The following is a 27,775-nucleotide window of genomic DNA, read 5'->3' on the forward strand; positions in this document are numbered from 1 at the left end:
ATATCACAAGCAAAACAAAACAAAAGAAAAAAAACATGGTATAACAAAGTAAACCTAATGTACAAAAACTGTGTTCCTATAACTGAAAATACTTGTTTAAAAAAAAAAAAACCCCACTGTTTCTTGTTCCTATGCAAGCCTATATGACCCAACTATAACCAAAAAGGACAAAAACACAACAAACTGATGTTTGCTACATGAAGGCTAAGTGACTTCACTTTCTTTCGTGATGAGGGCAAGGCAAAGTCGATCAATGCCTTGGTACATGATTGTTGATTGGAGGCTTCCGACGAGGTCTGCCTCTGTAATCCTCTTGCATCAACTTTACAATCTCTTTAGTTGCTTCCAGAAGCTTTTCTGATTCGACATTGTTACCACCATTTCTGGGAGTTCCCAATCCGGCAAAATTACTTGTCTTTGCCTCCAACTTGTTCACACCACTCACCTGTTTTTCAAACATAAAATAATAATGTTCATAGGTTACTGTAAACAATACCTAGCAAATGAAGCCAATTAAATTTAGTTAGCTTAACCGATGTCTTAAGACAGTCTTTAAGGTTAATTAAATGTACAATTTACAAGAATATTTTTGGACTAATTGCAGCAGTGTAGAGTTAAAGGCGTGTGTGTTTTAGAGAGAGAGAGAGAAGGAAAGACCTGATTATTTGGTTGATGTTGAGATTTCCCAATGGACACGCTTTCAGCACCATTGTTCCCCCCTGCATCCAAAGGGCAATATCTAGGATGAATACACTACAAAGTTGAGATTTAATCATGGCAAAACATATTGTATAACATTTGATTAAATCAGAAGCAAAATTATAAGCTAAAAGAAGAAAAATCCATTTTATAAACAACAAAACTTTTCCGTTACATACATACAAGTTATGATATTCACACATCCTTGGCCTAACATCTAATAACCCTAGCGAATTTCACAAAAGAGATCTAGAAGGGTTGATTTTTTTCAGTTATGCTTTGGAGGGTGATGGTTAGGCCCTCGATAATCAGCACCAAAAGCTACAAAATCAGCTGTTTCAACACTCCTATTTTCATTCCCATATTTCACATTAAAACCTCCCTTTCCTTCAATTTCACATTTTCCATCACACAGGTTTGCACCTGAATTCTTTGAAGCCACCATTACTTCATGTCCTCCAATTTTCCTTCCATTAAATTCCTGCAAATGTATATATATATATGCATCAGCTTTCCAAAAACTTCAAAATATATGAACAAATATACTGTTTTTAACTTACAAATTAATCCAAAACCAACCTTTCGAGTAACACTTCCTTCACCAGCTGTTTCCCTACCTGAAGAAAAAATTGAAACAACAGATAAATCAATCTCAGAGTATATGATTAGAAGGTTATTTTAAGTAAATTAGTGCCAAACAAAAAAAGAAGAAGCTCACTATTGATTATACCTTGTTGAGCATGCACTGAGCAGCTGTTAAGGGCATGCAAAACAAAGAAAAGCAAAATTAATAAGCCTGCAGTAAACCTTATCATATGCACCATCTTTGTGATTCTTCCTTCAACTTAAAAGAGAGGAAATCTGAAAAAAAAACCAAGGAATACGTTTTATAGAGAGTTCAACCCCAAGTCAAAGCTAGGGTTCCGACACCTTCCTAAATAAAATATTTGCTTCTGGGATAAATGCAGAGCTTAGGGAAACTCACCAATAAAAAAACTTAACTACAATCACAAATATCCAAATTTAAAATATTTTAAATAAAAAAAATTATTATTATTATTCTTTGCATCAAAAGTTTGAATGTGGTATTGAGCATTGATTTACCAAAGTTAGGGACAAAGTGTGAGTGTAGCTTTGTCTTTGGATTGGAAATGTTCATTTTGTCCCCCATTGCCTTCATGCATGCAACGAGGGTCTTTGAGTTGTTAAATCCTAGTAGGGAGTTTTAGTTTATTATATAATGAGGTGGAGCTTGTTTGACATGAGTCTTACCAAGTATCCAATTTGCCCTAAAACTTTGACTTCTTATTAGTATTAAAGCTGGCTTTGTTTTTTCCACTTAAACGAATTCGAATCCCTGCAAATTGAAAGATGGTTAAAAACAAAAGGAAAAAAAAGTGTCAGAACTGGTCAAGGTCTCTGAGTTACAGATTCGGTCTTCTGCTGAATTGAATATTACATGGAGGAAGAATGTGATAAAAACAAATCTGTGTTCCCTAGGGTACCCTATGATAGCCATGGCTATGCATATTTCTCTTCTTTTTTAACAAAAGTATCTTTTTAAAGGCATGCTATACTTTCTTTTTATAGAATAAATTAATATAGATATAGATGATATTTGCTCTGAAATTAATGATACATTGAAGCCACCTTTTTCATCGGAGCCGTTGCATGAACCATTCAATCAAACCCCTGTAAGATCACGATACAAGGAAGTAGGCATTGGCAATTACAAAGGCTTTGCTGTGTATGTATTTAAACTCTATAAAGGACTAGTTTCAGCTCAATCAAATGCATTTCTTAGTCCAAATTTCGTAGGATATGTATTAGGAAAATTAATTTTTAGATCCCATATTTCAGCTGTTTTAGTTTTGTTTCATGCCTTAACATTGAGTTTTTTACATTAATAGTATAAAAAAAATATTATAAAAATGGGGTGGAAAGTAGATTATTTACGAGAATAAATTGCTTTAAATGATAAAAGTTAATGTCGCTAATGTATCGGGCAACACCACCTATAAACACCAATATTTTAATTATAAAAGGGTGTTGCCAATAAGGAGGTGGCACCTTCTTTTTACCTGTGAACTTTTATTTTGTATTTTTTTTTACAAAAAAAAAGAAGAAAATTTGCCCTATATTTACTACTTCTATTTTTTTTTGTTTTTTTTAGTTCTTAAGCTTACATTTTTGTTAAATCACTCCAAAATTGATGGAAAAGTTAATGAATGTTAACTTTGTTGACTTAATATATACGTAGATTGACACATGGTTGACATGAAAATTTTAATTTTTTTAATTCTTAAAATTTTAAAAAATTAATTAAATGTTGACATGTCATCCATGTGGCAATCCATGTGTATGCCACATCATCAAAGTTTAAAAAACGTTAATTTTTCTTTCCATCTTGGGGTGATTTAATAAAAACGCAAATTTAAAAACTAAAAAAAGCGAAAAATTAAATGGAAGAATAAAATGATATTTTTATAAAAGTGGAGGGGTATATATCTTTAAAAAATAGAAAAAGGAAAAAGTGACCGGTAAAAAAGGGGTGCCACCTTCTTTGTTCGCTACACCCCTTTTATAATTAAAATATTATTATTTTGCTTATTTTTAATTAAAATGTTAATTTTTATAGGTAGTGTAGATTGATACATTGACGAGACTAATTTTTATTATTCAAAATAATTTATTCTCGTAAATAATTTACTTTCTACCCTATTTTCGTAATTGACTTTTTTTTGTATTATTAATGTAAGTCCCTCCCCCCTATATAAAAAAAATTAGTTCTCCTAAATCCCTTCTAAGTAAGGGTTAATATTTAATGCACAACTAATATATATCATCAATAAATAAGTTACAGCACATCATTAATTAATTAATTAAATTTTTCTATAAGTAAAGATATCAAGTTTATTGATTCAGCAAAACTCGGTACAAAATCAAATCAAAACATAATATCAAATACTTGGAAAAAAAAACCAGCGTTATGCCAAAATAAGAGTACACCTGGGAAGCAAAAAGTCGAGGAAAGAAGTCGCAATAAGTCGCAGTCTCCATTGGCCCCTATTTTAGCGATATTATCAGCTTTCATATTAACAGTGCGGACTGCGGAATATGTGAAGATTAATCCAAAAAACCTGAATAATCCTTCCTAGGGAAACTACTAACATAGTTACCGATGCAACACTTGATATCAAGATCACAGTTATATATATATATTTATGCTAGTTTTTTTTATTTTATTATTTATATTTGTATTTTTTAATAATATTATTTTTAATTTTTAAATTTATATGTTTTTAATGTAACAATGTTTTACTATTGTCCTTAACATTTATGGGGAAGAAAAAGGTTTGTATATATATTATGGGTTTAGTTGGCATGAAGATATATATATATAAGAAATAAATAAATAAAAGAGGGAGGGGAGGGTCAAAATAGGGAGGGCAAAGCAACGAAGCATAGTTCCCAAAGAGGCATGAGCATGAAATTAAGAGCTAGAAGTAACATGGGCAAGTGATTAGTGCATAGAATTACTAAACCCTATCACATTATATCAATAAACTAATCCTGCCTTTTGTTAACACTTTAGAAGCCGAGGATCCTTTGTCCCCACCTCATCTTCACAACTGTGTGCCACCCCACTCCATTTCATGCTTTTATTATTCTCCCTTTTAAACAAAATTAACCCACACCAACCCTTTCATATCATTTTATCACCCATCTAATTTAATTCGATTATCTCAAATTTATTTTCAACCAATTAAAAATTTTCAGCCATTTATTCTTCATTATATTAAAGTAATTATAAAGAAAAATAAAAAATTTCTTTTATAAATATATCATATTTTTTAGAATTATTTTATTTTTAACTAATATAATTAATCATAAAATAAATAATAAACAAAAGAGATTAATATTGGTCATATAAAAAGATTTTCAATTTAAAATAATTTCATAAATTAAGAATTAGAGTTTGAGGAGAAGATTTGAAGAACGCAGAAGAGAATGTTCGATCTTATTCAACCAACATAAATGAGGTTAAACTCATTTTTAAAGATGAAGTTTAAAATACCTCTGGAACGAAATTATCCATCCAATATCAAGTCTCAAAGAAATTTAGATAAAATCTCACCCCAATCAGGCAATATGGTTATGCTAACACAAAAGAGATAAAAGTTGTTTTTCAAGATTAAGTCTTAATGATAATTTGAAGTAAACTTCGTTGACCCAAACACAAGTCTCGAAACCCGTTGAATCAATCTCAAGCAAGTAACTCTACAAAATCCTTTTTAAAATCAAGTCTTGATGACGTTTAAAGCAGACAGTATCCATACAAGATCAAATCTAAACAATTCTTAGATCGATGATGAGAATATTATACACAAATTATAACCCAAATTTCATAAATAAAATTCTTTAATTTATTTCTAATTTTTGAAGTCATAAAATTTTCTATAATCAAAATTGCAATGACTCCCAAAACCTAGTCATCTAAAATTGAAGTATTTTCCAGCTAAAAAGAAAAGAAAATTGATCAACAATAGCAATTCGTGAATGGTGAACATCAAGTCAGAAAGTGGTAGTTATGAGTATCACTTCCTTTAAAGAAAAAGTGGCTTCTCTTGCAAAAGTTATGAGATCAAGTTGTTTTATTGATGATATAGATTGAAAGCTTAAGTGATTCCTACAAATGGAACTCAACACCAAATTCTTATAACAAGTTGATAAAATTTCTACTAACACTATTCAAAAACTACTTCAAAACAAGTTTTCATGTTAACTCAAAAATTTCATCACGCACTACATCAAAGATCAAGCTGATATTGTTGCTCCGCTTTCATATCATATCATATCATATATATATATATATATGATATTATAAATTTTTAATGAATTGGTGGGGAATCAATTGGAAATCAATCGAGAAATTTGATGAATTTTTCACCATGTGTTGTGACGTGAATTGGACAGGAGTTTAAAAAAGTTTATGGTTGATTGCAATTTCGGCATCATGCTGGATTGTGTGGTTAGCTCGGAATAATAAAGTGTTTGATAGGACATTGATAAATTTAGATACAATGTTGTACCACTCTAAAATGAGAGCTTTGATGTGGGCTAGAGCAGTGCTTGATGAATGTCAATTTTCGGAGTGTTATTGGTGGTACTGGCCAGCAAAATGTAGCTCATCAAGAAGCATGTTAAGCAGGACGGTTAACGATTGGGAGCCACCTCCTCCCAGAGTGGTTGAAATTCAATGTGGTTGGCGTTGTTTAGGAGGATGTAGCGGGTTGTGGTGGGGTTTTGAGAGATAATAAAGGAGTGGCTTGTGCGTTATTCTCAGGGCGGATCGAAGCTAGGGGATCGGGAATGACAAAATTAATGGCATTTAAAGGAGTAGTGGAGATGTATATTGGATTGAATCGAAAGGCGCATGTTCCATTAATAATTGAATTAAACTTTGTTGTTGTTGCGGAATGGTTGATAAATAGGAGGCATAGACCATAGTCGTTACTCAATTTATTTGAGAATATCAACTATGGCACTAGGCAGCTACTAAATTTATTTGAGAATATCAACTATGGCACTAGGCAGATGGCTGGATTTCAAGTTGCGGTTACTCATCGACAAAGTAATGGTATGGCAGATGTTTTGGCGAAAGCAGATATATCGAGATCTTCTTTTTTTAAAGTCTCGTGGTGAATTGAATATATACTTTCTTATACTTATTGTATAGTGGTTTTTGTATCTGGATGTTAGTTGTAATATTGTTGTACTCCTCTTGTTTTTGAAAGAGTTGGTGCTTCCAACATCTTTCTAGAAGTATTTCTTCGAATGAGAAAAAAGAAAAGTAAGCATATATGGACGGGAAATTGCAACATAAATTCCTCCACCTTTTTATATAATTTTTAGTGGTGTTATGCAAGTTATATTTTCATAATAATTCATTTCAATTTATTTATATTCAATCATCTAGCTTGTAATACCCCCTACCCGTTTCCGTCGCCGGAATAGGATACGAGGCATTACCAGATTTTTACTGAATTAATTTTTCTGTTATTACGAGTTTAATTACTATTCATTTATCGAATCATGTCATGACGTCCCTTGGATGGGCCTCCGAAGCTCAAAACATACACCGGGACTAAATTGATATTAAATCGAAGCCATAAGAAATTTTTCGCAAAATCTCAAAATTATACTTACTCTAGCCATACCAACAGCTAAGTTACAAACATTCATTTCTATGTAATATTGGTATTTAGTCTATACATGTCGTTATTTCAAAATAAGTCATTTTCAATTACCAAAAGATATGGGTTGATAGTGTGATAAAGCTCCGACTAATCTCTAACCTTCGAGCTCCCGAGCACTACAAAATAGGGAAAAAGAGAACGGGGTAAGCACATTGTGCTTAGTAAGTTCATGCAACAATAATTATACTTACCATATTATACACCTATCATTTAATAACACAAGCACACATCCAATTCACATAAACATATACCTATCACATACAAACTCAACTTTTGCATTAGTTAAGTAAACATCATATAAATTCATTACAAAGACAACTGATTGATGAGCTCATCAATTCCATATTTTCCATTCCCTTGTTATTTTTCCATATTTATCCCGCTGAATTTCTCAGAATTTCAATGGATTTTCAGAGGTACATTTTAGTGTACAAATCCGGGTCCGTCAATTCATATTCATGTGCGTACATTTCCATTTCAAAGAGCACACTCCCGCGAACCTCATCCTTACAGCCGGATTACCAGTCCAGGCTAAATCCCCTATAATATAAACTCATAGAGTATTGTCGGGATTATCAGTCCAGGCTAAATCTCCTGCAACGGCAATTACTCTAATGAGCTTGGATCTGAATTACCAGTCCAGGCTAAATTCAGACCCTAATTCGGATTATCCGTCCAGGCTAAATCCATTTTCCACATATTCTTCGGGAGGGCTATATCAGAATAGGATCACCCGTCCGAGCTAGATCCTTTTTACCGTCAATTCCTTTTCAGAGATCCATCGAGTTTTCCTTCCATTCAACCGGGATTTATTTTCTCTTTTCATCAAGAATATCAATACTTCATCAATTATCATACAATAAACATCCAACTCATTTTCACATCAATAACAAACATTTCAAGCATTTAAGAATATAATTCAAGTTACACGAACTTACCTCGACACTTGTTCGTAACCAAAAATCTACTAATCCCGAACTTTTTATTTTCCTCGATCTTGCTTCGTATTTGAATTTTCCGGATCTAAATAAATAAATTTAATCATTAATCTAATATTTTTCATGTTCATATGTAACATTCTCTATAATTCCATTATTATTTATAGTGCATTCAAAGCTATCTCACTGAGTCACAGTCACTAAATTATTTATATCTGGAGCTACAGAACTCCAAATTAAGATCCGTTAATTTTCCCTAAAACTAGACTTACATATCTTCCTACCATAAAATTTTCAGAATTTTTGGTTTAGCCAGTAAGTACACTTTATTCTTTAAAGTTTCCCCTGTTTCACTGTTCGACAGTTCCAACCTCTCTTCACTAAAATTTAATTATCTCATTGTACAGAATTCAGATGATGTTTCCATTTGTTTCTTCTGAAAATAGACCCATTAATTATTATAACCATATAAATTATAAATCATAATAATTTTTGTAGAATTTTTAATGATTTTCCAAAGTCAGAACAGGGGAACCCGAATTCATTCTGACCTTGTCTCACAAAATCTATTATATCTCATGATTTACAATTCCATTGCTTACACCGTTTCTTTTTTAAGAAACTAGACTCAATAAGATTTTATTTCATATTTTATTCATCCTCTAATTAGATCTCTACAATTTTTGGTGATTTTTAAAAGTTAGAGTACTGCTGCTGTCCAAAACTATTTTAGTGTATGATGTTAATTACCATTTTTCCCTAAACTTTCAATAAATGATAATTTCATCCCTGCTCAATTAACCTCTCAATTGAGCTGATTTTTCTCAGTTAACACTTTATCCCATCACTTTAAACTACTTTATAAGCTTTGGAATCAGAATTTTAGCACTAGACTTTAATTCCAAACTTTTTCACAATTAAGTCCTACAAATCAATTTCTATTGAAATTACCTAATAAAATCATCTCATAAACAAATTAAAGCTTCAATTTCATCCTATTTCATCATAAAATTCCAGCACATATTCATAGAAACTTTCAAATTCATTCATAAAATCAAAAACTAATGAATTTAGTAATAGGACCTAGTTGTAAAAGTCTTAGAAACACAAAAATTATGAGAAAAAGGCAAGGATTAACTCACTTGGTGAAAAAATTATGAAAAATCAGCTTGAAGAAACCCTTAGGACGTTTTTTGCTGATGGGAATGCAGAAAAATAAAGAGGAATCTAGATAATTCCACTTTAGTCCTAACCTTTAAAGTAAATTTTGCAATATTCCAATTTTACCCTTAATTCTTCAATTCTCCTGATTTTTTCTCAGCGTGTGCCACCCAAAATATCTCCTTTTAGGGTTATTTTCAATTTATGTCCCTCTTCATTTAACAATTGAGCTATTTAACCCTTCTAGTAACTTTTACACCTTTCTCAATTTAGTCCTTTTTGCTTAATTGACTACCCAAACATTAAAATTTTCTAACGAAATTTTAATACCATATTACTAACACTTCATAAATGTTTATAAAAATATTTTTGACTCAATTTTACGAGATTAAAGTCTCGATACCTTATTTTTACCCAATTTCTTCAATAATTTCTTTTTCTAACTAACCACTAAATCGGTAAAATTTTTCTATTGATATTTTCATACGATTTTCCTACCATACCAATATTCATGCAAAAATATTAAAATAAATTTCTCTTTAAATCGGATTTGTGGTTACGAAACCACTATTCCGACAACCTTGAATTTGGGCCATTACAACTCTCCCCCCTTAAGGATTTTCGTCCTCGAAAATCTTACTAGTAAAGAGGTTCGGGTATTGTTTCCTCATTGCCTCCTCCGGTTCCCATGTCACTTCCTCTATCCCGTGCTTTTGCCATAATACTTTCACCAAATTTATCTTTTTATTTCTAAGCTCCTTTGTTTCCCATGCCAATATCTTGACCGGTTCTTCATTGTAAGTCATATCCGGCTGAATCTCCACTTCTGTCGGAGAAATAACATGTGAAGGATCTGATCGATACCGTCGTAGCATAGATACATGAAAAACATTATGAATTCTATCGAGTTCCGGTGGTAATGCCAATCGATAAGCGACCGGTCCAATTCTTTTTACGATTTCATATGGCCCGATAAATCTTGGACTCAATTTGCCCTTTCGACCGAATCTGAGAACTTTCTTCCAAGGAGACACTTTTAAGAATACATTATCACCCACCTGAATTCAACCTCTTTTCGTTTAAGATCAGCATATGACTTCTGACGATCGGAAGCTGCTTTTAGACTATCTCGAATCACCTTGACTTTTTCTTCTGTTTCCCTGATCAAATCAACCCCATGTATCTTCTTTTCACTGAGCTCTGTCCAATATAATGGTGTTCTACATTTTCTACCATACAAAGCTTCATACGGAGCCATTTTAATACTGGACTGATAACTGTTATTATAAGCAAATTCAATCAAAGGTAGATACCTCTCCCAATTACCTTCAAACTCTAATATACAACATCGGAGTATATCTTCCAATACCTGAATTACACGCTCAGATTGGCCATCTGTCTGAAGATGAAATGCAGTACTGAAATGCAACTGAGTACCCAAGGCTTCTTGCAATTTGTCCTAGAAACGAGATGTAAATCGGGGATCTCTATCTGATATAATGGAGATTGGCACTCCATGTAGCCTGACAATCTCAGATATATACAGTTTAGCCAATTTATCTAGAGAATAATCCATACGTACCGGGATAAAATATGCTGATTTTGTTAATCGATCAACGATCACCCAAATGGCATCTTTCTTTTTTGGTGACAATGGTAATCCCGACACAAAATCCATAGTAATTCTTTCCCATTTCCATTCCGGTATAATAATTGGCTGGAGCAATCCCGAAGGTACCTGATGTTCTGCTTTGACCTGTTGACATATCAGCCATCTTGATACAAACTCAGAAATATCACGTTTCATACCTGGCCACCAGTACATCTTCTTCAAATCATTATACATTTTATTACCTGCCGGATGCACGGATATAATACCACTGTGTGCCTCGTGTAAAATCTTCTGTACAAGCTCTGAATTCTTTGGTACACATACTCTGCCTCTGAATAATAAACAACCATCAATCCCAATCTGAAATTCTGAATCATTACCTGACTCACATTGTACCCGTTTAGCCTGTAGCTTCTCATCATTTTTCTGAGCTTCATATATTTGTTGTAGAAATATCGGTTTAACTCTCAACTCAACTACGACTAAACCATCATCAACCAAAGACAATCGGGCATTCATAGCTCGTAAAGCAAACAGAGATTTTTGACTCAGAGCATCAGCTATAACATTAGCCTTACCCGGATGGTAATCAATAACCAAATCATAGTCTTTTATCAGTTCAAGCCACCTACGCTGTCTCAAATTCAGATCTTTCTGTGTCATCAGATATTTCAAACTTTTATGATCAGTATAAATATGACATTTTTCACCATACAAATAATGTCGCCATATTTTTAATGCAAATACAATAGCAGCTAATTCAAGATCATGCACCGGGTAATTTCTTTCATGTGTCTTAAGTTGTCTCGAAGCATAAGCTATAACTTTACCTTTTTGCATCAAGACACAACCTAAACCATTTAATGATGCATCACTATAAATAATAAATTCTTTACCCGATTCAGATTGTACCAACACAGGTACTTTTGTCAACAAATCTTTCAATCGGTCGAAACTCTGCTGACATTCATTAGTCCACTCGAATTTAACATCTTTCTGTAATAAATGGGTCATCGGAGAAGCTATCATAGAAAACCCCTGTACAAATCTGCGATAATAACCAGCTAAACCCAAGAAACTTCTAACTTCAGATACATTCTTCGGTGGACTCCAATTGACAATAGCTGAGATTTTACTCGGATCTATCCTGATGCCTTCTGCGGATACAATATGTCCAAGAAAACCCACTTCTCGAAGCCAAAATTCACATTTATTAAATTTAGCATATAGCTGCTTTTCTCACAGAATTTGCAACACAATTCTCAAATGTTCTGCATGCTCATTTATAAATATTACTAACACTTCATAAATATTTATAAAAATATTTTTGACTCGTTTTTATGAGATTGAAGTCTCGATACCTTATTTTTACCCAATTTCTTCAATAATTTCTTTTTCTAACTAACCACTAAATCGGTAAAATTTTTCTATTGATATTTTCATACGATTTTCCTATCATACCAATATTCATGCAAAAATATTAAAATAAATTTCTCTTTAAATCGGATTTATGGTTACGAAACCACTATTCCGATAACCTTGAATTTGGGCCATTACACAGCTTACAAATTTACATAATAAGTTATTGTAAATTTTAAAACTGTTTAATTTTTTTTAACTTTATAAATATTTTTACAAATTAAATACACTATTAAAATTGAAATAAATATTTAAAAATATAAATAATTTTATTTCAATCATAAGAGATAAATAAAAAATAATTTTTTAGAACTCTTTTACAGGGATTCATATTTTTAAGAGTTATTTTATCTCTAATTAATTTAAATTAATCAAGAAATAAATAATAAAAATTATACCATCTTTAATTAATATAATTAATTATAAAATAAATAATAAATAAAAATATTTAGTCGTTATAATTATTCATTTGAAGATATCATGTTCCACAAGAACCCTCTCTTTAACATTATAAAAAAATGTCACCTCCAAACTTTAAAAATTCGGAAGCCTAAGAGTTTAAAAATTGAAGCTTGAAGAGAAGGTTTTGAATATTTGAAGCTTTCTCACTCTCCAAAATCTCAAAAATATTGTAAGTGTCGAAGACCTAAAGAAGCTATGAAGAACGCTACATCAATTTTGAAAAAAGTTGTTCATTGATCTTGCAACAAAAAGAAGGCTAAGCTCATTATTCATGACTAAACTCATTCTTTTGATTGCATAAACAGAGAATGTAAAAATTTGTTTTTTTTTTTTTTAAGATTAAGTCTCAGTTGACCCTTGAAATAAACATCATCAACCTAATATCAAGTATTGAAGATCATTGCATCAAATCTCAAGGAATCCCAAATAAGAAACTTTCTAAACTTATATTCAAAATCAAGTATAGACGACCTTTGAAGCGCACTACATCTATTTAATATCAAATTTAGACAAACTATCTTAAAATTAAAGGTCCATTGAAAAAAAGATAACCCCTTGAATTTTTAAGAAATTTTTAGAAGTAATTATGAAAACTATATATTGTTGATTTTGGTTTTCCATAATTCATGTTGTGTGTATCAATCTTTTTTTTTTTTTGAATTAAACAATTCAAAACATTTTACAATTTCAATAAAAGGAAAGGATGGTTACTTTGTTTTGTTGCCTCAAAAAAAAAAAAAGTCAAAACTGCAATTTCAACTATCAGAAAAAGACTTCTAATATCTTTTTGCTATTCATTATTTCCTTTAAAACAATTTAATACTATAATTGAAGATAATGGGTGATAGTATGTTCGATACCTCTGCAAGGGCTCCCGTTTCAACGTCACCCTCAATGTTATACTTTAGTTTTACTACAAATTAGCATCAAATATTGAAAATATGCAACCTCACTCCTAATCTCTTACTTTAAGGAAGATTAAGCCCAGATTTTGACACCTGTAAAAACAGTATGGCTCCATTTACCAATGTCATGTGTGTTTCATCTTTAGTTAGTGAGCATCGATTCTAGTATTACTTGTACTAATCCACCAGATGATTTGGAATCCTTGTGTCTGTGTATGTAGGGAATTTGGAGAATTCCGATTGTTTTAATGTGGGTGTTTTTGATGTTGGATTTTCAACCGGGTAAAATAAGTTGCTTGCTTTCAAACGACAATGTCACATGTATAACACTAACATTAATTATATCAATTTGGGGTTGTCAAGAAATTATTTGGCAATCCAAGAAAATAAAAAGATTCCTTTTAGATTGCCTTTTTGTTTCTTCTTTAATACAATAAATTTTCTTCCCTTTACAACGAAATATCTTGGAGCTTTCCATCTTCCATTTACGATTTTATCACCCATCTTCCCTGAATTACACGGAATATCATTCCTAGGATTAAACTGTAATGGAACCATTTCTTCCTATATTTTGCCCTGCTATGGATATACAATAACAAAAATTCAGCAACTTGAACAAAGGATAAAAGAAAGAGTTTTATATTGCTTTTCTCACCAAAAAAATTGGCAAAAATATTACTTATATGATGAATTTCGTCTCATTTTACTTAAATTATCACTTTTGACCATAAAAAAATGAACTACCTAAATGGAAAAAGTGATGGTTTGAGAGGATGATGAATGGTACATGCAGTCCTTTCAAACTTCAACAATTTCTGCTCCATCATGTTGTTTTATTTGATAAGGTCATTTCAAAGATGTTTCAGAATTCAGAATAAGGTAAGCCAAGTAATCCCACACTGCAACAAAGTCATCATTTAGCTCAACCACTTAACAAGAAGGTCAAACCAGATGGCCCAGAAGTAGTTCCAGTTGCAGTAATAACACTCTGGAGCTTCATCCTAGGGTAACCAGCAACAGCAACAGACTATGTCCGTCAGTTTAATGAGAACCTGTCAGCTTCTTTTGATGATGCATCTATACTTCAATATTCAACACGGTTATAATCTTTCTATATGTGGTTCAAAACACAATCCTCGGCACGATGTTCCTCACTATTACTTATGCAACACATTCAAGTCACTGCAGCAACAACGCGGATTTCCAGTTACCCACGGGCAAAGAAAATATTAATATGTTATACTATTACAACAGCTTAACCCAAATCAACAAATGTTCTCAAATTTAAAGCATTCTTAATATGCTACCGTACAGGAGCAGGATATAACAACTAGCATCTCTTGCAATTTATTTAGTTTGTAACCTATCACCGATTAATGGTGATAATGAATTGATACAACCCCTTTAGCACCAGATCTGAAGTTTCATTTTCACATGTAATCAAAGCCTGTTGCTGTTCATAGGAGGTAATGAAGAAGAACTTACCTTCTTCAGCAGCAACCATGCTGAAACCAGAATCAACACATTATTGTTCATTCAACTCAAACGGGCAATGCAGTTGAAATTTGTAAATGAAACTGCCTCATCAATTGACATCAGATGCAATGCATGAGAGTCATCAGACTGCAAACTATGGAAAATTTTACATGGAATATCAACGTTTCTGCAGTTTCAATGTTTTCCTTGTTGGTGAAGCTGCCTAAGACTGCTATGTGCAGAATAATAAAAACTAGCCAAATTCTATTACTAGCTCTCAGCCTCACCAAAACCAAATCCCGATTCTGGAAAACGAATTAATTGCTCCTGTTGGCTTTATAAAGCATATTCTTATTTTTAAGTCACTTTAAGAACATGTGGATCATCAATTAAGCAAGAATAAAGGGCGACCGTCCAGCAGCAAGCAAGGAGCATTACTGAAACTAACCATCAAGGTAAAATAGAAGCTAACAGGCTTGCTTAATGATTAAAAACAGATGCAGTACCAGTTAAAATATTTTCACGTGTGAGTGTCCAACATATTTCAGGGGAACATGACCTTAACATTTCCAATTAGTTAAAAATAAACTCCTAAAAATTGCTAGGCTGAATAATCTAAAAGGACAATGCACAATGTTGATTCATCCAGTGCAACAAAAGACAGCATACAATTTATCTTTTGTCGGTTCATAGTAAGCACAAGATTGGATTAACTCTTCACAAAACATAACCAAATTCAAGTGTTTCAATTTTTCTTTGTTTTTTTCATGAGAAACAATGACAGTATATAACCCAAGGATGCTCCAAATCAATTTTGAAGATCATGAAAAACACCAATTTATTATTTTATTTGTGGTAAATTTATATCATATTACCTCTATAAAGAATTCAAACACCCGTAATAGATTTATTTAAGGAGAACAAAAGTAAAGAGGGTCCAGAAGAGCTTCTCAATCACTAAGAGGAGAGTTAAGAGCATTGAAAGTACAAAGTGTACAAGCTGTGATGAAGTCAGCAGAATGACATACATCAGCCACTATGACATAAATCGACAGGCAACAAAAGTAAAATAACATTAGAGTTAAATTAGTACGCAAAGGCCAGTGCAAAAATTCTTACAATTCTTTTAGTCCCATGATATACACCTTTAAGGAGTTCAGCCCTCATCTAGTTATTGAAGTACAACCCAGCCCGGTGTCAATGTGCCTCATTCAGTCCAGGTATGGAATGATATCACCAAGTGCCTAAAAATTGGTGATGTAAATAGCTTGAAAAGGATATGTTCACGATGCTGATGCAGTAGCAAGGATCACTTGGTGGCACAATCCGCCAACAGCAGAGAAGTAATTCCCGTCAAAATATGTGCAGGAAGCAGGAAAAAGGATGGTGTGAAAGAAGATATCATCTTTCTTACAAAGAAATAGGAACTACTGGCCACAAGTTAACCTCTCAACAGGTCATCTCAAAAGGAAATTTTCCAGCTCAGTGGACAGAGGCATCAAATCTTGGCTCATAGAAGCAAACCTGACTGTTGTATGACTGAAGAGCACAGCCGGCAATCCAAGACCAAACCTTCTTTTCCACATCATAAATTAGGCCCTTCCCTTGGTTCCAAGATGTGAAGCAGATAAGATTATCCTGTCCGAAGCACTCAAATCTCTCTGCTGATAGTCTCAACAAAGCTCGAAAATATTTAGGTGGCATTCTACTTATCTCCACCCACATAATCTTAGCATGATCCAATTCCCAAATTCTCATACTTTGTAGGGTACTATAAAGACCAATTCTTCCAACCAGAAACAGGCGCTTCTGTGTCCCGGCAACCAAATAACCATCTAGCAAAGATCTAGGGAACTTTGCTGGAATATGCTCCCAATATCCAGAGTCAAGACGATACATCATCAAGCCAAGGGGTGAAAGGGTTTCCAAATATAACCTGGAGTCACAATATGCCATCTTTGAGGAGCACAGATTTACTGCAGGCATTATCTGGTGGACCGTCCACTTATCAATCTTTGAGTCATATACTTCAGTAGGCAGTGACTTGTCACCATAAATATCACTAGTGGCTATAACTTTAAATGATTTGTCTGTTCGATCCACGACCATAATCAACTGTCTTTGCTGGTTATAATTCATGCTTGGCAGTGTTCTCCAAGTTTGTGTAAGAGGATTACATACTAGAGCTCTGAAAATTAGACCATCAAGTCCAGAAAAGCAAACTAGTCCACCTGAAGAGCCGACCAACCAGAAGGCCCACTGAGGCAAAAAATTGAATGGAATTCTATACCATGTTTTTAATGGCAAACTAAAAACTGAGCATTGCGGAGTCTGTGAGTTCTTCCAAAATGTAAGTAGACATGGCCCATGAGATGGCACTTCTGAGTGAAACTTGAGAAAACTATTATCTTGAAGTATTGAATTCCATCTTTTACAAACTGAACGAAGCCGGAATATCATAAATGGGGGAACCCTTGCCAAAATTTCATTAAATAAGTCCTCAGGCAACATTGCCCATATGTTATCTTCCATTTGAACATCAGGATGAACTGCCTTACCAAATGTAGCAACCGTCTCCTCATCTAAACCCCGTGGTTTAGTCTTTACCACCTTCTGCCTAGACGGACTAGTGTTCCTCGATCCTATCCGACCTGATGGGCTTGTATTCCTCGACCCGCAACCCCTAACAGGTAATACTTCTTTAGGACAACTCTCATCATTGTGAAAAGGCTTGTTTTTGTTTAACTGGGAACTGGATAATCTAGATTCAGATGATTCCGCAGCAGCATCCATAGTCATGAATCCTCAAACCTAAGCAAACCAATTTTGTTGCTTTTATTTAAGATAAATAACTAAATAGTTAAAAAGAAAAAAGCTATTAACACCTACACCAAAATCCTAACTTTCAAGCTTAAACAATGTATTCAAGTACCGAGCAGCCAATTGCTTAACAGTCAAGACCACCCATAGCTATTCATTCACGAAAAGCAAAGCAACCCAATGTTGTTTCATATCTAAAGCCCAAGCTCAATGCTCAAATTCAAGTCTTTATTCACCCAAAGATCCTAGCTTTCAAGCTAAAAACGATGAAATAAAATCAAGTAGAACACAGCAAATCACAAAAACCCAATCAATACAATAGATAACTGAACAACTCCAGCTCTTCAGTTGGAATAAAAAAAAATAAAACCTTTAAATCAGATCCAGGCATGATAATCATGTAAACAGAAAACAATAATTCAAACAACTGGTGGAAGCATTGAGTTAAAATCAATGAACGATAGAAGCAAAGATAGAAAAAGTTTGAATCTTGGGAGAATATTTAGATGGGTTACCTTAGATTCAAAGGATTTATCTCTGTTCTTGGTGAGGAAGTCAGGAGAAGTAAATTTCTGGCATAGAAATAAGGGAACCTAACCTCAATGACTCTTACATTCGTTTTCCTGATTTATTTTGTCATTATTTGAAAAATATTAAATAAAAATGGACTTTTTTTTTTAAGTTGAAAATTAGAGCCCAAATGCCAAACTCCAAACTGGTGCCAAGTAAGAGAGACCATGGGATATCCAACGAGGACATTCCATAGCAGCAAACTTGGGATTGATTGGTCAATGACTTAAAACTAATGTCGCTACTAACACTCTGTAATCACGGACAAAGGCTATAATAGTACTTCCATCAATTATTTTTATCCGATAAATATTTTTAAAAATTCTTCTTTTTTACTCAAATAACACCATGCAAATGCATTGTGTCGAATAAAAAGAAAACGAAATGCACACATATTATAATACCTAATCTTGCTAAATTTAAATTGGACAAAATTGTATTGAATTTAAACTAATTATTATTTTTTTTTGTTAAAATATGTTTCACAAATTTAGAATTTAGTTCTTATACTTTTGTTTTCAGAGATTTAATCCTGTTAATTTTTTTGGTTAAATTTGTTAGTGTGACATTTTAAAATAAAAAAATATACTTACTTAATAGTCATGTAGCTAAAAAAATGATTTTAACACCGTTAATAGTTGCCCCTAAATTTTGAAACCTGAAATATAAAAAGTAATGGGACTAAATTCCTAAAAATAAAAATATAAGGATTAAATTCCAAAATTTTGAATTTGAACATGTCAAATAAACATTTTTTTTAATGAAAATGAATTTGTGAAGAGCAGAATGTATCATTAGTGAAACAGGTATATGTTTAACCATACAGTTCCTTAATACGTAGCGTAGTATGGGAGGAGCAGTCTGTATCATTGACCGAAACGATTGTATTGTTTTCAGCTCCAACTTCTGCTGGTAAACGGAAGACTAGTTGGTTTATGTTGTGAACGGGACACTACATTGCAGAGTGGCTTAAATAGAAAATGGCACCTCTTCCACTGGCAGTACACACCAATGCTTGAGGACAGATGCAGGCTAAGGAATGGAGTTTGTAGCCTCGGTGGGGATGCTGCAGGACCAGCCCTTGTTAAAATGCTGCTGAAGCAAATAATTGCTTGTTATTACTTAACAAAGTCTTTTAGCCATTGGTATTATGTTTTCTGTAAACCTTATTTGCTATTGCTTAATGATAGGATTGAATTCCTGAGAATTTTATAATCACATTTTTGTATATCCAAAAGTTTCCACAATTTATTTTAAATTCAACTTTAATAATAAGGAGAAAGTTTTATATATGAATTCTCTTTGAATTTATTTTAATTTTTAATTTTTATACATATTGTAGTTATTAGTTAAATTAGAAACGACAATGAATTAGCTGTTACCAAATCCACTCTGCCTGTTATGGATGATATCTTGAAAATTATTAAATTATAAAATTTTAAAAGAATTCAAGATTTATTCTATGATGCAATTTTACATTTTTACCTTTTTAACATATACCAAAATGGGCTGAGAGAAGCAAAATTATTAGAATTGTTCCACATCCACCACCTAAGAAATCTTATCCCGCTCCTCCATTAATCAAAAAAAAGAAAAAAAAAAGAACCACGGTGCAAGACGTTCGAATTTCAATGGACGATTCGGATTCTATGATCCTTTAAGTCAGACAATGCACTGTAAAGTATTGAAGTATATACAAGTCTAAGCAGGTTGATCGACCTATTTAAATTAAAATATTTTTAAATATTACAAGAAAATACATTTTCATGTTAAATAAGTAATAAATATGATAAATAATCAAAAAGAAGAAAACCGATAATCTTTCTTTGGGTTCAACTTGTGCCTGACATTTATGTATGGACTCTTTCTGATGTGCTCCCATAGACCCAAGGTTTGACTTTTCTTCCAAAAAAATAGTATTCAGAGTGGAAGGCTTGATTTAGATGCGATGGTATTATTGGAAAACCAAAGAAGACGATGTACAGATACAACCTGTGACCAAATTGCAGAAAACCCAAGCACACATGAGATGCAAAGTTGATGGGTGAGACTAAAGTGCATTGAGACGACCCCAACGCACAAATGATGGAAAATTGACTGCTGGACCAAGGATGCATTGACAGCTTTACTCGCACGGGGAGCTGATCAATCCCCCACAAGTAAATGACAAGAATTGTTAAGGTTCACATGTGAGTAAGACATCAACAATCACTAAAAGGTGAAATGCAAAGGTGGCATATATACATGAATGATAATACAATCCAATACATTTTAGCTTCAAGTGACACCCAACATTTTTGTATAGGCTCTTTTTGGTGCGCCCTTGCAGGCTCAAGGTTTGACTTTTCTACACAACACAAGTACATTTATACAAGAAAAGAATGGTTGAGTCACTGGTTTTCCTAATACATATGTTTAACCGGGGTTTTTTACAAAAATATTATAAAAAAAATAAAAATTTACCAAAACATTACAACTTTTTTTTATTTACCAAAATATTACAACTTTTTTTTTATTTACCAAAATATATAAATATTTTTTTATTTACCAAAATATATCAAAAAAAAAAACTGACACAGCCTGATCACCCCAATGCCATTGGCGGCACCAAAGGTGCCAATGCCATTGGCGGCACCAATGGTGCCAATGCCATTGGCGGTACCAATGTGCCAAAGGACTAAAATGTGACCACTTGTAGTTTCAAGGACCTGACATGAAATTTACCATTTTAAATTTTGAAAGTGAATTGCTCCTGTTGTGCGCAATAAAATTAAAATGTGGCTAATTGCCTTCTAAGTCCTCCTTATTTATTATTTACTTTTTATTCCTTTCAACTCACTTTTTTATTTAATAAACAAGCCCTTAACCTATTTTTGTAGTTAAATAAGCTCTTAATCTATGATTTTTACTCATAAAAGCCATTTATTTTATTATTAAAGTAAATATATTTTACCTAAAGTAAAGCTATTTAAAAAAGTATAAACTAATTCGCATTTTAAGTATTATTTTCGTAATTTGATGAGAATAGTTTATTTAAAAAATTTAGTAAATTTGATGAGAATAGTTTATAATTATACTTTATTTTTTTCTATTTGAGTTATATTTATAGGTGATCAGTTTTATTATTACTTCTGGTTTTTCAATAAGGCATGTCTAATATTTCTATTAATTTAAAATATAGTTATTAAATGAGAATAGTTTATTAAATTAAAATAGAATTATTACTTAATTAGAATTCTAAGTATCTTAATTATCACTTAACTATAAGTAATAATAAAACTGATCACCTATAAATGTAACCCAAATAGAAAAAATAAAGTATAATTATAACTATTCTCATCAAATTTAATAAATTTTTTAAATAAACTATTCTCATCAAATTACGAAAATAATACATAAAATGCGAATTAGTTTATACTTTTTTAAATAGCTTTACTTTAGGTAAAATATATTTACTTTAATAATAAAATAAATGGCTTTTATGAGTAAAAATCATAGATTAAGAGCTTATTTAACTACAAAAATAGGTTGAGGGCTTGTTTATTAAACAAAAAAGTGAGTTGAAGGGAATAAAAAGTAAATAATAAATAAGGAGGGCTTAGAAGGCAATTAGCCACATTTCACTTTTAGTGCGCACAACAGGAGCAATTCACTTCCAAAATTTAAAATGGTAAATTTGCATGTCAGGTCCTTGAAACTACAAGTGGTCACATTTTAGTCCTTTGGCACATTGGTGCCACCAATGGCATTGGCACCTTTGGTGCCGCCAATGGCATTGGGGTGATCAGGCTGTGTCAGTTTTTTTTTTTTGTTTTTTTGATATATTTTGGTAAATAAAAAAAAGTTTATATATTTTGATAAATAATAAAAAAAGTTGTAATATTTTGGTAAATAAAAAAAAAGTTGTAATATTTTGGTAAATTTTTATTTTTTTTATAATATTTTTGTAAAAAACCCGTTTAACCGAGGACCTCCTCTATCAGTGATGACATGTTCATACTTCATTATACATTTCATTCTTTCAACCATTCTTAGTGACTCCATATTTTCCATGGTTGAATGGAGAAACACATAATGGATATAAACAAGATCTTGGCACCCCAAGTAATATCCCCAATACTAAACAAGATATGGAAGCCAAACATCGTACCTTGAAGATCTGAAATTGCTGGGGAAAGCAGTCTGAAGTAGGGGATGTCAGTTCTCTACCTTGATAGTATCACAACAGATATTATGTCAGTCAATAGGCATTTGATGTGAGAAAACAAGTTGTATTGGTCACAATATAGACCAAGTCCATAAGAAATATTTGCTGAGTGCTTTCTGTTGATGACAAATAAAATAACAGAAACATCAATGATTTGCAAGCTCTACGGTATCAAATCAGGCTATTCTTTTGCATTCCTATGAGTTCTTTAGTGCTCCTTAGGTATCCACTAATTAGCACACAGATAAAGCAAAAACCAGTCTCACGCAAGTGATGTAAATAAACACTTTGGGGAGGGCCAATGGAAGGTTTACCTGGCTGGCATGAATTTAGTGTTCAAACTTCATTATTGTAATCAGAAATCAACTAGAACCTAGGACGGGAACAAGTTAGTTAGGAACATAAGACCAACAAAACCAGAATATTTACACACTTTATGTTACAATCATTTAAAATATAAAAATATAAATTAATTGATCAAGAGAAGTAACACCTCCTAAACACCAACCTTGGTCCTGTTCATTGGATGCTTAATCCGAAATTCAGTCAGAAGAAATGTAAATGCTTCAACATTTTTTGCTCTGGTTCATCCTCATCATTAAAGTTGAAACTTCTACATCTCCTGATAGTAGGTTTATCATGGCCATTGTTAAAATTGATATCTTCTCGGTCTGTTGATCCACCAAAATCTAGACTGTTAAAACTGCTTTTCAATGAGAGCCGATTCGGGTCAATTGGAGAGTTTGACTGGAACTGTATCATGTTAGGACTGCAACCATTCACATCATCCTGAGTGCATGGCAGATAAGCAGAAATTCCATAACTTGATTCCAAATGCTTAAGGGCTTGCTTCCCTTCCTCTTCATCAGAGCTGGAATTTTTTTTGGATTTGACATTGCCGTTAATAGAACATTTTGCATCAACATAGAATACATGTACACCACATTTCTCCACCTTCATATGATCTGCACACTTTCCATCCTCTCCAGCTGTGATGTAGAATTCAAATAAGGCCTCCTCATAATGCTCATCTTTTCGAAACATATTCTTACCAAACCAAATGATCATGTTATTGGACTCAAAGAATATGGGCTCATCATAATACAAAGGCAAAGTCCACCTACTTATGAAATTATGACAATCATTACATATGGTTTTTAACTGAATTTCACAGACAATTTTAACATCAATGTCTTTGGGATTGTTCTCGAAATTAACCACAACAGACGGAACAAAACACAAGAATCTATCACTCTTCCAATCAGGACATAGCTTGATTGTTATTGAAGAATCCCTGCACTGATACTCGAACCTTTCTGAAATTTCACTACAGGCAACAACTCTATCAAAAATATTTTCAGTTATCATTTCATAAAATCCCAATGACCTTTCTTTCACCCATTCCTCTACTATGCATTGAGATCTAAGCTGTGCGTTAGCCACAATATTGTCAACTACATCTTGATCCAAATTGAAGCAATTACTGAAAAGCATATGGACTAGGCTAGAATTCTCCCAAAACTGTCTTCCACTCAACACAAGCTCTAATGATGTGCAGTCATGTGCATTTAGGTTTCGTAGACTTGGGGGAAGCTCTGGCAAAAATATAAGGCTCTTGCAACACTTCAAGTGAAGAGAAATTAGATTAGGAAGTTGTCGGATGCTCATTGGAATTTTCACTATATTTGAACCACTCAGATCTAGAGTTGACAACGTGTGAAATTTAAGAAAGCTACTGCTAAGGATGACACTGAGAACATTCAAGTTTCTTCTGTGATGCACACAAGTTATGTGCTCATTCAAGATGGGTGAAGCTTTTATACTTAATCTCTTGAAAAAAGCGAGCTGAGATAGACATTGCATGGTCTCCAGGATTTCTGGGAAAATCTCTAAATTTGAACAACCTTGGAGACAAAGTTGTCGAAGAAATTTCAACTGGAAAATACTGCTCGGTAGGCTTTTAATCCTAGTACAGTCACTCATACTTAATTTCGAAAGGCCTCTAAGCAAAGCAATCGACAGGGGAATTTCTTCTATTGGAGTGTTGTCCAGTAATAAGATTTCTACAGTCTTGGATACATTTGGAAACTGGGTGATGTTCAGGCAATGACAAAGATGGATTGCTTTTAGTGAATCCAAATTGCCAATAGTGCTTGGAAGATTTCCAATCCTTGTGCCACTCATATCTAAAAGAGAAAGTTTACTGAGACACCCAATTGACAAGGGCACTTCTTCAATCTGAGTATATGCCAAATTTAAGTCTTCTATGTTCTCTGAAACATTTGGAAAATGAATGATGTTTGGACAGTGAGACAGGCAGATTATTTTAAGGGAATCCATCTTAACAACACTGTCAGGAAGATTGTGAATCCGTGTACAGCTCATATGTAAAGAAGCAAGTCGATTGAGACACTGGATTGATGAAGGCACTTCTTCTATTCGAGTCCCACTCAAGTTTAATGTTTTTAAGGTTCGTGGAATTTCGGGAAACTTTGTAACTGGACAGTCTTTAAGACACAGGTTTTCAAGAAATTTCAAATGAATCATACACGGAAGATCAGTCAAGTTTATGCACCCACTGAACTCCAACTCTTCAATGTTCAAGGCTCTTGACAGATCTGGGATCCTAGTTAAATTCTTGCAATTCCTGAGATCAATCACTCTTAAATTCGCAACATTCTGTAGAATGAGAAAAATGAATAACAAATTTAGTTTCACGTCTGTAACTAAATTAGAGATTTACTAAACAAAGAAACTTTTTTTTTGCCGGGGGGGGGCCGGGGGGGTTGAGCAAAATAGTACAGAATACATACCTGCTCTTTATCCCATAGTTGTTCGAAGTTACTGTCCGGTAATCTTAATTCCACAAGCTTCTCTGGAGTAAAATTTGGTGGCAAAGATTTCAATGGGCAATACTCCCAATGAAAATAACTAAGCTCACCTGGAAGAGACTTAAGATCCTGCTGTGACAGCAGTGAGTTACCCTCCTTTCCAGAAAGCTGAGAATAATAAAATTTGATATACCGAAGATTATGCATTTTGTGGAAAACATCTTGATGTAATTGTATTCCATCAATCCCATGCATGTCCAGGAATATCCCTTCGATAGATTTAGTCCCCTGTCATGAACAACAAACAATTAAGTACAAATAAGAGAATTATCTTACACATGCATTCATCTTTTAGCAACTTAAAATTTAAGAATGAGGAAAAGAACAAGATAATGTAATCAACTTTTACCGCATCATGTTTTAAGACTCGAGCCACATCTTTGGGGATCCATAGCCTACTGCGTTCACCAGGATCCTTGGATTCTTGGCGGACAATGTTCCAACCCATTTCTTGTAGCAAATCATGCATCCAAAGAGTACTATCCAGTTCTGTAATGTTAATGAGACACTTATCAAACAGGTTGCTTATTCCAAAATGAGCGCCTTTATAACAACTATTTAATATTTTTGCAACAGCCTCTGCCTTTTCCCCTTTAAAGAAGCATGCAATATCAAGAAATATGCCCCTCTCTAGGTCATCCAATCCATCAAAACTCATCTTCAGCAGATTATGAATTTTTGGGTTGGGATGTTCCTTTAACTTATCCAATGCACTTTCCCATTGTTCTTCAGTCTTCTTATAAAGTGTAGAACCCAAAACTTTAAGAGCTATTGGAACCCCTTTAGCATATTCTAAAAATCGATTTGATAGATCCACAAAATCATCAAGAGGATGGCTTTTCTTGAAGGCATATAGAGAAAAAAGATGAAGTGAGTTCAGGTAGTTCAACCCCTCAACCTTGTATATTTTATCAACTGATCCATTCTTAAGTACTTGTTGATCTCTAGACGTTATTATAACTCTACTTCCAAAACCCAAGTGGCGTAGATCATCTACTAATATTTCTAACTGGTCCAAATCACTAACATCATCAAGGACAACAAGTACCCTTTTTCGATGGAGTCTATCATTGAGGAATTTGGATCCTGTTCTGGGAGTTCCTGTACCAAGGGTTTCTTCTTCTAATATCACAGAAAGAAGCTTATCTCGGAGTGAAGCAATTCCATCACGTCTTTCGGACTCCTCTGTAACATTTGCTAGGAAGCAGCAACTATCAAATTCACCACAGACTTCATCAAAAACAGCTTGAGCAAGAGTTGTCTTGCCTATACCACCCATACCCCAAATTCCTAGTCCTATCATTGGGATGTCTTTCACATTAATGCATAACAATTCTTTAATCTGCTGTTTGTGATGATCTATTCCAACCAATCCTTTAATATCGTTAGGAGACATAAGATCCATCTTCTTCATAATATCTTCAACAATTTTCATCATGTATTCAGGTTCTGATCTGAAAAATCATAAAATGAATAGACTAAATCTATATATATATATATATATATATATTTTAAATAAGACAAACAGGAAACAAATAAACTTATTGAACCCATATAATGTCATATCATATCCGATGAATATTGAATTGTAAGTTTCAATCGGGAAAAAAACAAAAACCATAAAGTACAAAATTCTAAATAGAATATAATTAATTCAAAAGGATGAGAAATTTGGTCACCTGTCAGACTTATCTCCCACTATGTGCCATCCTTTTATATACCCAGCTTCAGAAAAAGCATCTTTCCACCCTTGCAATTTGTGTGCCCAATTTTGCTGATGGTTAGCAAAAGCTTCTTCAAAACTCCCCGTACATTTTCGCACATCGGGGGGGTTAACATGATAGAAGATAGGCACTACTTCTAGTTTATTGAGCCGCTTCAACTCCATGATCTTGAAAAGTTCTTGTAAGCACCATGAAGAAGAAGCATAATTTTTAGAGAAAATGATTACCGAGATCCTTGATTCTTCGATAGCTCTCAACAGTGATGAGGACAGATTCTGCCCTGTTTTCAGTTGGTTTTCATCCATGTAAGCTCCGATCCCTTTACGCTTCAAAGCTCGATATAAATAGCTGGTGAAGTTGTTGCGAGTATCTTCGCCGCTGAAGCTGAGAAAAACGTCATGCTTTCTGTGACGAAAGGAGGAAGCCATGGAAGTTAGACAGTGGGGATTTTGAGATGGATGTGAATATGAGTTGCAATTATTTCAACAGTAACAACCTAGAATACATTTCAAACTGCCTACTTATCTCTCTCTCTCAATGAAACTGGCTGCTTACATAAATACGAAAATGAATAATCGAAATTTTATAATGATACGTACCATTAGGAGATACGACATGAAAATAAGTATTC

The 27,775-nt window shown here is 33.2% G+C and overlaps 3 protein-coding genes across 7 annotated transcripts; all 3 read right to left on the minus strand.

Annotated features, from left to right (window-relative positions):
• Positions 1–56: 56 nt before the first annotated feature.
• On the minus strand, positions 57–1,552 carry LOC107917657 (uncharacterized). Its single transcript, XM_016846961.2, has 5 exons — positions 1,430–1,552; positions 1,279–1,316; positions 1,123–1,180; positions 658–719; positions 57–445 (listed from the first exon to the last, which is right to left on the minus strand). The coding sequence occupies exons 1-5, from the start codon at positions 1,521–1,523 to the stop codon at positions 251–253; spliced, it is 447 nt and encodes a 148-aa protein (XP_016702450.1). The 5' UTR covers positions 1,524–1,552; the 3' UTR covers positions 57–250.
• A 12,529-nt stretch (positions 1,553–14,081) lies between these two features.
• Positions 14,082–18,519, minus strand: LOC107916643 (F-box/kelch-repeat protein At5g15710). Of its 3 annotated transcripts, XR_001689547.2 has the most exons (3): positions 18,268–18,411; positions 16,052–17,743; positions 14,082–14,638 (listed from the first exon to the last, which is right to left on the minus strand). XR_001689547.2 is itself a non-coding variant. In XM_016845959.2 (2 exons), exon 2 carries the CDS (start codon positions 17,729–17,731, stop codon positions 16,415–16,417), a length of 1,317 nt encoding a protein of 438 aa, XP_016701448.2. In that variant the 5' UTR covers positions 17,732–17,743; positions 18,268–18,519; the 3' UTR covers positions 15,752–16,414. The 3 variants fall into 3 exon arrangements, 2 of the variants coding, with proteins under 2 accessions (XP_016701448.2, XP_040962272.1); XM_016845959.2 differs by lacking the exon at positions 14,082–14,638 and having other exon boundaries at positions 15,752–17,743; positions 18,268–18,519; XM_041106338.1 differs by lacking the exon at positions 14,082–14,638 and having other exon boundaries at positions 15,752–18,009; positions 18,268–18,385.
• A 1,417-nt stretch (positions 18,520–19,936) lies between these two features.
• LOC107916644 (disease resistance protein RPV1) lies at positions 19,937–27,670 on the minus strand. Of its 3 annotated transcripts, none has more exons than XM_041106340.1 (7): positions 27,100–27,670; positions 25,770–26,874; positions 25,343–25,648; positions 23,038–25,208; positions 22,844–22,902; positions 22,473–22,527; positions 19,937–20,314 (listed from the first exon to the last, which is right to left on the minus strand). In XM_041106340.1, the coding sequence occupies exons 1-4, from the start codon at positions 27,570–27,572 to the stop codon at positions 23,076–23,078; spliced, it is 4,017 nt and encodes a 1,338-aa protein (XP_040962274.1). In that variant the 5' UTR covers positions 27,573–27,670; the 3' UTR covers positions 19,937–20,314; positions 22,473–22,527; positions 22,844–22,902; positions 23,038–23,075. The 3 variants fall into 3 exon arrangements, with proteins under 3 accessions (XP_040962274.1, XP_040962273.1, XP_040962275.1); XM_041106339.1 differs by having other exon boundaries at positions 22,473–22,531; XM_041106341.1 differs by lacking the exon at positions 22,473–22,527.
• Between the last annotated feature and the right edge of the window lie 105 nt (positions 27,671–27,775).

Source organism: Gossypium hirsutum, chromosome D11 (assembly GCF_007990345.1).
Source record: "Gossypium hirsutum isolate 1008001.06 chromosome D11, Gossypium_hirsutum_v2.1, whole genome shotgun sequence".
Taxonomy (NCBI): Eukaryota; Viridiplantae; Streptophyta; class Magnoliopsida; order Malvales; family Malvaceae; genus Gossypium; species Gossypium hirsutum.